This window comes from Ptiloglossa arizonensis, chromosome 1 (genome assembly GCF_051014685.1).
Source record: "Ptiloglossa arizonensis isolate GNS036 chromosome 1, iyPtiAriz1_principal, whole genome shotgun sequence".
NCBI classification, from domain to species: Eukaryota; Metazoa; Arthropoda; class Insecta; order Hymenoptera; family Colletidae; genus Ptiloglossa; species Ptiloglossa arizonensis.
In genome coordinates, this window is record NC_135048.1 from 22630969 (window position 1) to 22646842 (window position 15874).

At 41.0% G+C, this 15874-nt stretch overlaps 2 protein-coding genes across 4 annotated transcripts in view; one reads left to right on the forward strand and one right to left on the reverse strand.

Moving 5' to 3' along the window:
* Nucleotides 1-15874, forward strand: part of LOC143151594 (uncharacterized) — a 188655-nt gene that overhangs the window by 168954 nt on the left and 3827 nt on the right. The gene's annotated exons all lie outside the window — the stretch shown is intronic.
* Nucleotides 4450-12062, reverse strand: LOC143155012 (oxysterol-binding protein-related protein 2). Of its 3 annotated transcripts, none has more exons than XM_076327224.1 (10): nucleotides 11560-12062; nucleotides 8145-8343; nucleotides 7969-8078; nucleotides 7381-7539; nucleotides 6928-7128; nucleotides 6586-6775; nucleotides 5745-5861; nucleotides 5441-5658; nucleotides 4932-5058; nucleotides 4450-4588 (listed from the first exon to the last, which is right to left on the reverse strand). In XM_076327224.1, the coding sequence occupies exons 1-9, from the start codon at nucleotides 11592-11594 to the stop codon at nucleotides 4956-4958; spliced, it is 1332 nt and encodes a 443-aa protein (XP_076183339.1). In that variant the 5' UTR covers nucleotides 11595-12062; the 3' UTR covers nucleotides 4450-4588; nucleotides 4932-4955. The 3 variants fall into 3 exon arrangements, with proteins under 3 accessions (XP_076183339.1, XP_076183349.1, XP_076183330.1); XM_076327234.1 differs by having other exon boundaries at nucleotides 4475-4606; XM_076327215.1 differs by lacking the exon at nucleotides 4450-4588 and having other exon boundaries at nucleotides 4920-5058.

Below are 15874 nucleotides of genomic sequence, written 5' to 3' on the forward strand. Positions count from 1 at the left end.
GTTACATACACTCGTCTATGCAACGTAAATACAATAATATTCTACAGCACGAGAGCTCGATGGTTCAGCTCTTGTAAATACTGTTAGCGTTTTTTTTTTTTTTTTTTTTTTTTGAGGAATATATTTATCATTCCAGTTCTTAAAATTTAATGGTAACTCACGTCCAAGGAAAATCCAAGGACAATCGTTGAAACGTCGTGCGGGAGCGTAAAGATGTTTTTCTTTTTTTTTATTTATTGCGAAAAGGTCAATTCCTATATGTGTACAATACACGCGTATTGTTCAATTTGTGATAATACTGATGATTGTGATAACTAACGTTTGCACGATATCACTTTGTATATAGACACTAGCGTACTTATGATTGTCGGTAACATAGCTTTTCCGTTTGTTGCCTTGAAGGAAAAAAAAAAAAAGAAAAGAGAGTCACTGTAAAATTAATAAAACTTCGAACAAATCGGAACCAAAATTCGTTAATTTGTCCAAGTGTCGATTGTTTTACGTTAAAAATTTTTTTCCCGATAAACGAAAAAAGATCGGATATAAAAAAAATTAAAAAGAAATGCAATCGAAAACGAAAACAATTGAATTTCACGATTAGCGTAATACTTGGTAGAATACATATATATATATATATACTTCGAGTACACATGTATGTACATACATTTATCAATTGATATCACTTACGATGAATGTTCCTTAAGGTTTTGTCATGATTCGGGATGTTCTACGAAGCAACACATATTTAAATGATCTCGTATAGTAAATCTGACGGATGACGTGGGTATCCGTGTGCTCTCAGAAGCGACGAATGTACTTTAACTCGTACTGGCCTAAATGTCCACATATTTTCGCTTAGACGAATCGTTATTAAGCCGTGATCGCTAACACGGCCGGACGATAGTTACACGCTAACAATAAGCCGAACTAAATTCTAAGTGTTACGAGTTACACTGGCAGAGATCGGCGAATACGTATGGCTATACATCGCTGAACTAGCAGTTAGCACATTATTGTTTCGTATTGGCACCGTTGAGTATCAAATATCTGACTCTATATTGTCTAGGCATCGATCGAGCGTTCTAAGCTGTGCTACTTAAAAACAAAATCATTTTACGATCACTGTTGTCGCGCTTACATCTAAACGGAACTCGTCTCTGAGTGCGTGGGTTGTTCCAAAAGATTCGAGAACGACAGCAACGGAATACGAGTAAACAAAGTACGAAGTACGATAAATATAACATCGAAGCATATAGACGCGCCATGTTCGTTAAAAAAATAATTGCAAATACGGATCCGACGCGTGAGCATTTTCCACGATTTTTGGACTAACGATAAGAATATATATGTAAATGAAATCAAGAAAACTGAAGAGAAAAGTTAAAAAAAATTACAACTTAATTGTTAATCGCTCGCAACGATGTTAGTCGTTTGTGGTAATCGTTGGTTAAATTAACGGTCGATTTGAATTCTTGATGTCGAGGCGAAAGAATCGAAAGCTTCTTTCTTAGATATATATAAACGATTTAACTATTTAAGAATATATTTCTGAAGATTTATTTTCAAGTTCGAAAAGATAATAAGATTATACAATATCTTGGTGTTCTGGTCAGATTAATCGTGTATCTACTTGGGCACATATTCATCTATACAGATAACGGATAGAATTGAGCTACATATATATTTATTCGTGAGTGACAAATTCGTCTGGATGTTCGTTACATATTCTCGAACGAGTTACATTTTCCAAGTATGTAGAAAACAAATTCACGATCGTTAATGTTCAATCGACGATCAATCCCGACTGACGTTAATCGTGATTATCAACTCCGAGGATTACATTTCTATTGGTATTGCGTGATCGATTAATTTGGTGAGAAGGAATTAATCGATTGACCTTCGACTCAGTACCCGATACAAGAGTACCCGGTCGAGTGCTGTTGACCAAGAAAGGGGCGAGTAAAGTACCAGTTTGCGTATCAACCAACGTCACTGACCTGTCGCGACGTTAGAAACATTGCGAGAGATGTATCGGTAGCAGTGGTAACGGTTTCACGTAAGCTACTGACTACTGACAACAAAAAATCATGGCTCGTCGAGTACCTTGAAATCCGACTCACGAGCAAAAGTACACTCGACACGATCGTTACCGCCGTACTGCGTTAGTCTTGTGCAGGTCAAACCCCCGAGACTTCCGTTTCATCCGTAGACATCAATGACAACTTAACCGCGCATCGTTCTCAATCACCAGTAGACACGATTTCGTCGTTTTCAAGGTACAAGCTGTCGCTTCTGGAACCACCGGTTCCGAAACCCTGAACCAATTAACGACGAGACTCCAGTCTCGCGGATCCCAAATACTTTTGGAACAATCCACCGGTTCGGACGGTCGAGTACTTGTGAAAACATGGCGCGTGCAACGTCACGGTGCGTGTCTCGAGACGCAAACGTACATCGAATTAGCGTACGAAAATCGTTAACAAGTCGCTATTATTGCTGTTTCGATGCGTGGTTCGGTGAAGCTTCCTCGTAGAGCTGTACGAGCTAATCGGGTGAGTGGATGGGGGGCTAGCCGCGATGGTGTACGGCCGCTGGAAATATTTCCCCCCTCGTGCATAAAATTCGCCTAAATTATTCTACCTAGATACAAGTGTATGATACAGTCGCTGTTATGTACAGAAACCTACGTCAAGCTAAAATGTACCGGTATCCAGAGAGGAGGCCCCGGCCTCGTTTTGGTTCGGCCGGACTAAGTTTTTTTTATAAAAATAGTATCAGAAGTGAATCTCGCGGCTACGCGTCTCGTAAAAACGAACATGTGAGAAAGATGCGATCGCTGCAGTTCCCCTTGGCTGCCACCTGAAGGGAGGTGAATCGAACAGAAGTGTGCACGCGTCTCGCCGCCGTCGGTGAGGGGAGTAGAGGGAGGAGGCTCTTGGTGTGTTTACCGTGTGTCTGTATATGAGCGCGTGTTTGTATTTGTCTTTCTGTGTGCGAGTGTACCTGTGTGTCTATGTCTGTTATAAAAAGGTTCACGGCGATTCGTTCTCCACGCTATGTACAGCAAACATCGGCTAACGGATGGACTTTGTGCAGTTTAATCCTCGTGGCGTGAACAAACGCGTTCCGGGAGCGAGGAGGTGCTCGCGAGTCACCGGATCTTACGCATAGACATCGATCTCTAGGCTTTGGTTTCATTGTAGTCTACGCTGTTGCGCGATATCCCTTGTCTAGGCTATTTCGGTGCAACGAGCGGACACCGATCGGGTGTCTTGCTCAAGTCGCGGAATTTTTCGCTAAGTTCCACCGACGCGCTCGACGAGAGCGCGCCAGAACCGTTAATTGTCTACACAGGACTACGCACGTACGACCTGCATACGGTATCATCTACGAGGCGTAAGCTTAGTTCGTCTAGTTTCGAATAGAGACCGGCTGGGACTCGAGACGCGTCGAAACGACTCGAGTGCACGGTTTACCCCGGTTAGGTGAAACAATGTCTCCCCGGACGCGGCGGCTGGACGAAAGGGTATCATCCCCGTAAACGCTGCTCGTTTTTCTTCAGCGCGAAGTGACTCGTGTCGCCGACGGTCCTGGCCGAGAGCGATAGGATACATGCGCGATCGAATTTCAATCGAGAATCGAAACAATTATAATCTTTATCTTTCACCGTTTCGTATTATCGACGAATTGGTGAACCTTCACCGGTTGAGAATCGGTCCAAGCACCGATCCGTGATCGGATCTTTAAAAATGATTCGTTACGGAAAGTTTCTCAAAAATTACTCGTATAACGTGCGATTGAAAAGTGGTCCGATCGGAGGAGCGCTCGGACTCTTTCTTCTTGGGAAAAACATCGCCAATTCGTTGGTAATAGTCTCGCGGAGATTATTCGTATAAAAGTTTCTTGTCATATCGAATACCATTAGGACACTGACAATGGTAAGAGTAAATAATTGACTGAATCGCGAGTTTGTACCTTTAACCCCTTCCTGACTCGTGCTCGAACGCAGTAAACAATCTCTAATGGAGAAAGAAAAAAAAATATATATATATATAACAGGGATCAGTCTCGTCACTGGTTCGTTATTGGATCGAAAAATCGCACTTTGAAGAACAATTCGTGAATGGAAAATAAAATTGATATCGTAATAGTTTCTAATTGTTTAAAATCGGCGTGTATCGAAAACGACGAGGTAGGCACGAAGGGGTTATATAACTCGTTTTTCTCGCACTACTCTATCATTTTTATATTTTCGACTAACATTATTTCCGAAGGGGAAATCCAAATCGAGATCGAAACGTTTAAATGTAATATTATTGTATAAATTATGCTTGCATCGATCATTGTCGTTTTGTCGTTTATACTCTCACGAAGTTATCCCCGAAAAATATCAAAATTTCTTTATTTCCATTGGCGAACGCCTCGAACGCAGTTAATGCGAGTCTCGGTCGCTGTTGTTCTATCTCGCTCGCTCTCGGTGACTGCCACTGACTCTTCGAAGCTGCTTTTATACAAAAATTTCGCTTCTCGCGAAGGTAGCGTTTACTTGTCCTGGAGTTACGCACAATTTCCGCCTCGGTGATCGATCCTAGAATTGGTATTGACTCTGTAGAACACAACAGTAAATGTCCTGGAAATCTTCTCCTCTGTTTCTCTCGGTTATGGGATCTCGTCGAGCATCTGTGCATTACGCTTACACCCCGTACGAGCTGTTACGTTCTAATATTCAGTTACAATAGTGACACAAAACAACGAGATTTCCTTAGAATCGATTAGAAAATAGCATTCGAGCGACGATAAAGGATTTAAATAATATTCAACGTTAAAGGGCAACCAGCTTAATTCTCTATGCGGCGTACCAACAATTTTGTACGAAAACACTTCTCGCCAGGACGTGCGAGCGCGCACCCCTTTCGTCGTTTATTATTTACCATGATGAAGGATCGTCGTGTTTATTAAAAAATGTCTTCCATGTTGGTGTAATTACGGTCCCAGTATCCACCTCGGTAGAGCCAGTCCTCTTGACCCGTGTACGGATTAACGCCTAATTGGAACCACCTGTGGTGCATGGAATATTTACATACTGGGTACTTTGTCATCTGATATATTTAAAGCACGAGAACACTCTTACAATGTACGAAACTGTCCAACAAAAATAGAACTCGGAGGAGAGATGCACGATTTGAAAAATTCTCAATCGACTTGTTTTTTTACTTTTTCGAATAAATCGATGTTAAAATTCTTTTCTGCACTGTATCGTCTAGTAAATGCAGATCGATAAATAATATTTTCCGTTTGTTGAAAATATTGTAATTTGAGGAAACAAGTGATCCAATTGCGATCATCTTTCTTTAAATTTGCCTCGAATATTTACAAATGTTCGAATATTTACAAATCACCTTATGGATATTCATGGAGGGTGATCGAATGTATTTCGTACCTGGGTGTCCATTCGTGACCTTTCTTATGCTTTCGAGCCTTACGGGTCTCCCGTTGCTTCTCCTCGAGTCTCGACTTTTCGGCCCCGGCTACGTCCAAATCCCCGGTCTCCAGTTTCCTGATGTCAGGCCTCAGTCTAGAGTCCGTTGGACATATCACTTTCTCCATTTCGGGTGTAATTTCGTTTAACGCCATCGCGAACGTTGTGAATTGGTAATACTGTAAGTCGATGAAACATTCTTAGATAAGTAACAAATCTGTCGGTAAAATTTAGCAACGATTACACTCGACGTACGACAACTCACGTCTGAACTATTCGGTGGTCTTGGAACAGCTTCCCAAAGAGTAACAGATCCGGGAATATCATCGATCGTTGGAGTGTCATCTCCGTCTATACTTGCCGATGAATCGTCAATCGCGTCCTTAAAAAATGCAGAAAAATTGTACTCAAAGGAAAAGTAGGTGTTGTTTCGTATTTTGAAAATTAAGTACTTTTATCGAGAGCTATCTTACAACAATTGAACACTCCGTAGTGGAATAAAGACACGATGTAGTTATTTCTCATAAAATATGTTAACGCTTCGCTATATGACTACTTCAAACCAGAGCTTTTATGAGCGAAAAACATTGAAAGGGTAGAATTTTAATGAACGATGACACAGTTACAAAATTAACGTAAAAGGTCTATGGATGTACACGAGTTTTTTATCTCTTCCAGGGAGTAAGGCGTATTTTACTTTCGAGACAATCGCTCATGCAAGTGTTAGCAATATTCCACACCACACTATTCGAAGATCTAGATACTTGATCGTTGCATAAGATATTCGGATATTCATGTACTCGAGCACTATTCGAATAGTTACGCATTCGAGTAGTATTCGAATTTCCAAGTATTCAAGCTATATTCGAATAGTTGAATATTCAAGTGGTATTCAAATAGATGGATACTTGAGTAGTCAAGAATTCGAATAGTGTTCGAATTACACTCGTCGAATATTTGAATCACCGAGGTATTCGAATAATCGAGTATCCAAAGTCACCGAATACTCGAATTATCTGTGAACGAATACGGAATAATTCGTCGAGCAATCCCAGCTGTATTCGTAATGAATTCATCCATATAAGTTCCATTAAGCTTTTAAATACCTGGTGAGAGGGTTTGAAAGCTCCAACCTTGAGGCTGTGCAACTTCGCCAAGACTTTCTTGTGTCCTGGACTACCTTGAGGGCTCTTTGCTTCTCGTTTCACCCTTTCCAATGCGTCTTCGTAAAGCATAGGGTCGCACACTTTCATCCTGTCCGTCCATCTTCCGTAAAGGAACAAAATCTTCTTCTTACTGAACAGAAAACGGACTTCTACAGTCAGAACGCAACCAATCAGTCGCGCGTAGGCCGGTGGTAAGGTGTCGTTAACGGTGCAACTTTTAATTTTCGTTCTATCGTGTCTACGTTCGTCGTTTCAAGTGATGATAAACTGTTACCAGCTTACTCTTGATCCGTTATAAAGCCTTCTACGCGATGGAGATCCTTCCCGTTGAAGCTGCCGCCCTTGAACGAGAGGGTAGCCTTGTAGTTCGTCCCACCGTACTGTTTGATCTCGAGGCAGCCGAGTTGCTCCATCCAAAGTTGGCCCACCAGCACGTTATGCAGTATGCAATTGACGTTTTGCCAAGTGTAAGCTTCCTTCCATCTGCGAGGACCATTTACGTGCGACGTTTAATAACGATTTCTTTTTTTTCTATCAGGTTGTTCGGAAAGTCATTTCGTTTTTTTTTTTTTTGGTGAAAATGAAACACGATTTTTTTAGAGTGTATAAACACTTTATTAAATTATATATTCTCCATTTTGAAAATCACTTTCCGAACAATCCAATAATTTTTGGACGTCTATGGGCCTCGTTAGAGAGAGAAACGTGAATTAAAGGGGCACTAGGTGTACTCACTTGGGTAATTCGACAGTGACGATGCCTTTTGGATGTATCTCCACCGATTTGCCCCAGAATTTCAGCTTAGGGTGTATACTGCCATGGAAAATGAAGTCCTCGTTGTCGGCGTGGAAAGCGGAAACCGGAGGATGGTGCGAAACTTGTTCGCAGACTATTCTAAAGTGAGTATTGTCACAACGTGCATTGTTAATTAAGTATTTTCCACTCGCTTAGCGTAAACTGTAAGGTTTTCCTTCGAAGTAATTCGAATCTATTAAAATTTGTTCTCAGCACAATACGAACATGCACAAAATCGTAGAAATCTCGTGTCATTGAAATGCAGACTCTTACCAAAGAGAAGGGAATAAAATTTCACTCGATTATTCGTTAATTATTCGCACTGGTTTGAACACATAAAATACTAAACTCCTGTACTTAAAAGAAAAGAGAAATACATTCAAAGACAGAGGATTCTTCAAATCGAAGATCGAAATAATCACTAGGATGTCACATTTCGATCAATGGGAAATTAAATTTGCTCTTCGAACTTTGCAAGCAATATTTCAAGGATCTCTGCACCGGCTCAATATATATTTCAATAGTTACCGGAAGTCCTCGCGCTCCAACTCGTACGTTTCGCCGAGTATCGGGTTGAAGGGTTTGCCAAGCCTTTCCCAGTTTGAGGCCAAAGCGCTCACGGCGAATGCAGCAACGTACTGCAACGTCGAGAATGCATACACCCTTTCCGAAATAGCTACACCGAATCGAAGATTTCCTCTCACCTGTAACCTCGCGATCGGTGTCTGTTCTTGAGCTGCTTGCTTGAGAAGTTTAGCGTACTCCATGTACTCAGCGACGCGCTGAAGGAAGGAGAGCGGTTCATTGAAGACGACAGGCATGGTGATCTTGCTGAGATCTTTGCCCAGCGACAGCACCGAACAGAGATTCACTTCTGAGTGACCGGGAACTGGTAACGTTGTTCTTAAAAATATAAGTTATCCGTTGTTACGATCTCGCGAGAGGCTACTGGAGCGTAGTTACAACAATCGTGTCCACTTATCTTTCACGAATCAAAATTCCATTTCGTTCGTGGGATCCCCCGGAGCTACCGAACGATAATAAGTACACTCAACCCTCTTATGTCACCATTTGTACGTTCCTTGTATCGAAACCGTGTTGAGAGAAACTTGGATAGTGTAATGGGAACGTGCGTGCTGTACGAGGGTTGTTCAATAAGTCGTATTACGTGGAAATAGTGTCTTAGAAGGACAGTTGTAATTTTTTCACCGTGTTGTAAAGAGAGTGAAGAGAGAACACCGAGACTGTTCAGAGTGTGATGTTAGAAAAATGTCGAGTGTGTACCGTGTTGCAAGAGGGTTGAGTGCGCCAAGTATCGAATAAAATTCCGATGGGGTTGCAAAAACGTAATGTCGCAGCAGGTAGGTAAGACACAAAGGAAGTAACGTACGAAGAGGAGAAAGAACAGGACGGTAAGGTAAAATTAGAGAGTCAAAGTGTAAAGGTTGGTTGCTTGTTATGTATCTACAACAACGAGGATAGGCGTTTAAGCCAAGCGTAGAATAGCTTTTAGCATTGGAAGGCCGCGTGTCACTTGGATTCCACGTAAGGTCGAATCTTCGTGTGCAATAAATCGTATTGAATTAGTACCGAGGCATCTACCTAAAAATAATTAACAATTCTTCAGGAATCAAATTAACGAACCAACGACGCTTCGTTGTATTTTCTTTTTTTTTTTTTCTTTTCGCGAACGAAACGTATAGTTACCTCTTCTGCGAGAATCGGTTCAACGTATTCTAATTTTAATGGAATTATCAAACATTCGAGAGGAGACCATTGGGAAATAATGCGATCAATCGCTTCTCCTGTATTAACTAATTAAAATAGGTGTCCTTGGAGAATGTGTAATTTTCAAGAGGCCGGTATACGTAAGCGAGACTGTATGCGAGAACCCATTACCCCCGGTTTAAGCGCAAACTTTATTTTGGTTCATCCTACTTTGTTGTTCCGAAGATGAACACGAAACGAAGGTCAAAAACGTTGATCGATAAAATGCTTTTAACTCCTACGAAAATTGGAGAGTATGTAGGTTACAACACTTTCGGTATGATTTTCGTTCATCTTGGTGGGTTGCAGAATTTTCTTTCGATTTGATGGTTAAATTTAGCGACGTTTCCGGTGTGTTACACATCCCATCGTATCGTTAGAGATGCATTTTCTTCGGTTTGTATGTCGTAGTGGGGGCAATTTTAAATTACTTGTACTTTATGGAAAATTTGGAATAACGAGGTGTCCGGTTTCTTTTGCTCGATGTGTAGTTGAAAGGGGAGGCGAGAAAGTGTCAAATTTTGTTGGTTATGCGAGTGAACATTCACCGATAGCAATAATAACAATTTTCAAAGGGAGCTGGCCCTCTTCAGGAGAAATAGAAAAGAAAATACAACAATAGAAGTAACTCGATGAACAAAAATGAAAACAAAGAACAAATATTGCAAATAGAAGAACACGAGTATGTGGAACAAGAACATAAAAAAACTTATTTGTCTAAAAGATGTTACATCGGTGTAAAAAGAAACAACATGATCCACTGAAGTGTATTAACGATAATATTTGTGAAAAGTATTGATTTTTCAATTAATGTTCCAAATGCATGTGTAACGTTACATATGTACGTATTAAGAAATCAATATTACACATCTGTATCCGGAAATGAAAACACGATAAACGTTGGAAAATTATTAATTATTTTATAGAAAATGTACACGGTTGCTAAATTTAATTCGAATCAAATGACTGAAATTTATGTACATGTTTGTTTTACAGATGTGACTCGGATTGTGCAGCTGATCGACGAATGAACTAGTAACGAGAAATTTAAACAAAAATTGGAAAGTTACTCACTGCCCTCACAGAGTGAGGTTCACAGTTTGTTTGGAAACTTTGACGATGCGTGAAAATAATCGAATTCTAGTGTCCGTGGCTTCGTTATTCTGCTTAGTTAATTTCTCAAAGTTGTTCAATTTTCAACGTAGAGCGCAGCAATTAATAATACACTTTCGAGGACTATTTTTGAGGTTACTCCATGTATTTTTAAAATTGTATTACATCGGCGACTTTGCGCAAAGGTTCGATAACCCTGTTTATAAATATCGCGTAAAAGATGACTCCGCTATTTTCAAGATCCATTAAACCAACACAGGGTATACAATGACGTTGAAAATTGGGCACAACGAGAAGTTTACGTGTATGCAGACGAAGTGCATGTCGGATCGTAATCGATTGCCCTATAAATGAACCATTCTGGCAATAATACTTAATCGAAAACAATAAATCAACCACGATCTGGCTGGCTATCGACGCCGATTACGTCATTTATGTCAATGGCATAAACGTATGCAATTCTCGACCGGAGCTGCACGCGAGGCAACCTTAAACGCGACTTGTACGTAGTCGTTAAACGTGCAAATAGTAGTTATCGTAATTGTTTACTCCCAGAGTGTGTAAACAACGAACCCGTGGTGTATATTCTTTCATCGTGAGAGCACACTTCCAGGGAAGTAACGACCGTATTTATTTACCCCTCGACGTTTCGGCCATTTGCCGACCCCCTTTGAAACAAGCAAACCAAAATCGCACGAATCCGAGACAAAAATTCTACGAAAGAAAAATTTCCTCCCTGTTCCCTTTCCCTTCTGATTCCACGATGTTACATCATACTATACGATCACAATTTCCCATCCCCTTTCGGGGATTACCAAATGGCCGAAACCTTCTGAAACAGACACAAACGTGACTACTGCTTCCCGAAAAAGTGTGCTTCTACAACCAAAAGAATCTACACACTATACTCCCCTGTTACGCGTACAATATCTCAATACAATATCACAATAAGAGTGTCGAATATATATATATAACACGCAACAACCGTTCTCGAAAGGATGCATCGATAAAAATTCGTGAGTGAAAAATCATGTAACGGTCCTCGAGACGTAAGAAAATTCCTATCCATTACTCGAAATTCGATCGAAGCTCTCGCAAAGAATTACCACCGAACCCTTTTCGAAAAATAATCGGTACATCTGTCCACGGAGCGGCTGGTCGCGACGTTCGAGGATCACCGGCACCCCCTCCAAACGACATCCCGATCGCGGAACGTTGTTAAGGTCAGGTATCACGCACCTGTACGGTCTCTGTATCCTTTCGTTGGCCATCATACGAGCCTGTTGTGGTAATGTCGCGGCCGTGTGTCCTTCTCGCAAGTGGTCTTTATCGCGCGATGCGTCTCGCCGCGTCCTCTGGTTCACCCACCCTCGACGACGACGCCTCGGCGTCCAACGACATCCGTCGATCGCACCGATCGGCGAGAGATCGAGGATGTTGCGCGGGGACGCTCGTTGCGCCCGCCTCGCTCGTTTCGCACGCTCCCTTCACCGGTGAACAACCCACCTCCTCGTGCACCCTCTACGCGTGAAACCGAAACGGGTGCCGCGGCGATCTACGCGGATCGGGTTTAGGGGAGGGACGGGTCGGGGTTAGGGACGAACGCACCAGGATGTATCCCTCGCGTTCTCCGGATACCGTTCACTCGGTTTATCACCGCGACATACTTGCTGGCCACCGGCGATCAACGCCTCTCGACGTGCGCGTGCTAAGGTTCGCGTTGGATACTCCGGAACTCACGATCAGCTGTACACCCGGAGGATACTGCACGTTGGGCGTGCGGGCGTGACGTTTGCCCACGGCGCACCCTCTTGCCCCACGTTGCGTCCTACTCGCGCCCGCACGGGCAACGTTCACCCACCGGCGCAACCGTCTCTCTCGTTTCGCGCCGAGCCACTCCGGAAAATATCAATAAATTCGAGCATGGTTGTTGTGACCAGAGCCGGCGTACCGATGCAACGGGGAGGGTACTCTCCACGGAGGGAATTTATCAATTTGGAGAAAAAGAAAAAAACTCGAAAACAGCGCCGAGACTAATAGATTCGTTCGAGTGTTAACATTTATTGGACGAAATCAATGGGAACGTCGCCGATTGGGTTTCATGGACGCAATTCGGTAGTTTGAGAATGGTATCCGTTTGGAAGGTTGAGACACTTGTTGGGGGCGTGATGCGGGAATTATCTGATATTATTTCGAAATTGTGCCGAGCGGTGTATTGATTTCGATTTGGAAGAATTCTATGGGAGTTTTCAGGAGACTAACGAGTTCGAGAAATGTTTGTGCAGAGTATGGATTTTTAGAGCTTGGAGAGTCAATTTGGGAAGCTTCTTTGCTAAGTATTACGATGAGGTGTATAGGATGAAAAGATACTAATTTTTAGTATACCTCTAGATGAGAGTCAATGTACGAACAGAACTTTGAGAATAAAAATACGTTTTATCTCTGGAAAATATTTGCGCTTAAGAATCGTGAAAAAGTTTCTTATATTGAGTTTACATTTTACTCTACACTTAGAATCTTAATCTGGAAATAATTTTGGGTAGCAGGGAAACTGTGCAAAGTGAATTTCTATATATTTCATTTTTCATATGCGTTTCGACTATATGTTGGTCCTCTTCGGAATGAACACCCGATTAAAAATATACGACGCACAAAGTAACGTACAATACAACAAAACGAAAAGTAACAAACAAAAATCCACAATAGTCTACGCAGAACATTTATTACTTGAGTATTTAAGTGTTCGAATACTGGAGTAGTTGAATATCGTTACTCGAATACTCATGTATTCGAATATTGTTACTTCCCACCAAGTATTGTAGATCCACGCTCAGTAGATCATTGTTTCCTCATTTATTATCTTCTCGATTGCTTAGTTCCTTTATTATTTATCTACGCTTACATGTTCCCAATCGAAAAAAAACGCGTTAAAATAAAATACGTCAAGTTAATAATTCTTTTCGTTAACTTAACCCCAGAATTTATTTACTTCGTACAACCGAATTATTACAGATTGATTCGCAATGATAGTTCGAGATTAAATTATAAAATTTTAAAGTAAAATCGCAAAGAAAATACAAATTAAACTCGTAGAATTAAAAATATACAACGTACAAAGTACAGTACAACAAAACGTAAAGTAACAAATAAAAAATCCACAATAGTCTACGCAGAACATTTTCCACTTGTGATACGAATTAAAGTGGAGCACCTAAATCGTATCGGGGCGCCAGGAGCTCTAGTGTCGTCCCTGATCGTAACCTGTGTCGCGCACCTTCCGTTGTCCTCGTCGCGTGATTGGCTGCGCCAAAATCCGCGCATGCGCGATGCTCGATGGAAGCGCTTGGAACATCGCTCGCGAGATTTGAATTTTCATCGTTGCGGTTGGTCTTTGTTTTCAGTAGCTACAACCCCCTCCAGCTCGGTCAATTAATTCGAGCACCAGGGGTAGTTTGCCGAGCGACGATTAATGAGGGGCCAATTACCTGGCCGAGCATCAACGAAATACCTCGTTCGGGACCAGAGCGAGTGTTGCTTCGAAATCGCAATAAAATTATGCTCGAATTGTTTGCTGCAAGCTTTATCGATCGATATTACCTATCTACGCGATCGCGAACGCTGACAAGATTGATGCACCGTATAATCGATGAAGTAATTACGTTGTTAACGTCGTCCCGCGTAACTGTAATTCGATTTTGATCAGTTTCAAGAGCATCGGGTAATAGGCCGTCGTTCTGAAAAGCCGAGTAACCGGCTCTCTCTCTCTCTCTAGATCTCAATATTCCCTCCTGTAAATATATCCTTCGTGCTTCGCGTCTATTTCGTCGGACAATAGCACGCGATGAAGCTCTCACCGTGGTTTCAATGGTATATGTACGATGCGCGTTAATTAAATTCGTTCTCTGTTTTCACGGTACGAGCACGATTGGGTACCGTTGCAACGAAAATTCTTCTGTTCTCGCGGAAAGAACCGTGCCGGTCGAAGTAGAATTCGGATTATTTGAATACTTTTCGGGTACTCGAATGCTACGTACGAACGTCGAGTATTCGTGTATTCGAATATTGTTACTCGAGTATTTGAGTCTTCGAATACTGGAGTAGTTGAATATCGTTACTCGAATACTCGTGTATTCGAATATTGTTACTCGAGTATTTAAGTCTTTGAATACTGGAGTAATTGAATATCGTTACTCGAATACTCGTGTATTCGAATATTGTTACTCGAGTATTTAAGTCTTCGAATACTGGAGTAGTTGAATATCGTTACTCGAATACTCGTGTATTCGAATATTGTTACTCGAGTATTTAAGTCTTCGAATACTGGAGTAGTTGAATATCGTTACTCGAATATTCGTGCATTCGAATATTGTTACTCGAGTATTTAAGTCTTCGAATACTGGAGTAGTTGAATATCGTTACTCGAATACTCGTGCATTCGAATATTGTTACTCGAGTATTTAAGTCTTCGAATACTGGAGTAGTTGAATATCGTTACTCGAATACTTGTGTATTCGAATATTGTTACTCGAGTATTTAAGTCTTCGAATACTGGAGTAGGTGAATATCGTTACTCGAATACTCGTGCATTCAAATATTGTTACTCGAGTATTTAAGTCTTCGAATACTGGAGTAGTTGAACATCGTTACTAGAATATTTGAGTCCTTGAATATCGTTACTCGAATATTTAAGTATTTGAGTATAATTACTAGAATACTATTTGATTATTATTAATCGAATATTACCGATCATTGAGTCACATATGCAAATGGTTGCAACAAATGACACCGATAATTCTTAGAAAATGATCAATAATCTGCACAAAAGTATATTAAGAAGGAAGTTTTTTAATTAAATCGACTTCTACGTTTCCTCTTTTGAACTTGTATAATTTGTTCGTTGAAGATTTATGCGAAGACACGCATATTCATCATCGTTTCATTATACATTGAAATATGTATCATTGTAAGTAAATTCTCTTTGTTACTTTTCCTTTTCGTACGTTTCGTTTGTTTCCCTTTTCCTTCCACAATTACGTTTCCTCTTTGTATTTAATTGTCTGTGTAACTTCGTTTAAAGAAACTGATCCAATATTGTATACAGTATACCGTACACTATTCATTGTACATTATTCGAATACTATGAACATCCAAATATTTGATCGGTGCGCAAAGTATTCGGATACTCGAGTACTCGAGTGATATTCCAACTGTATTCCCGGAACATTCGAATGATCAAAGAGTTCGAATATTCGAATACGGAAAAATTCGACAAACAATCCCAACCTTAATTTGAAGCTTAGGCGTCGCGATAGCGTTGCACAATCCGCCGGTGGAGATTATGGTTACTCTTTAAGTGCATTACGTTCATGCAAATCCGCAACGACCCCGTGAACTATCGCGTATTGAAACGTGATTCGAAATCACGAATCGAAACAATGTCCACAATAAATTGTTGTATTTCTATCGAATGTCGAATAGAAATTATTGGCACGTTAAATCGAACCTTTCCTCCTCCTTTCGATAGTTTTCAGCGTTGGCTGCCTGTTGCTATCGA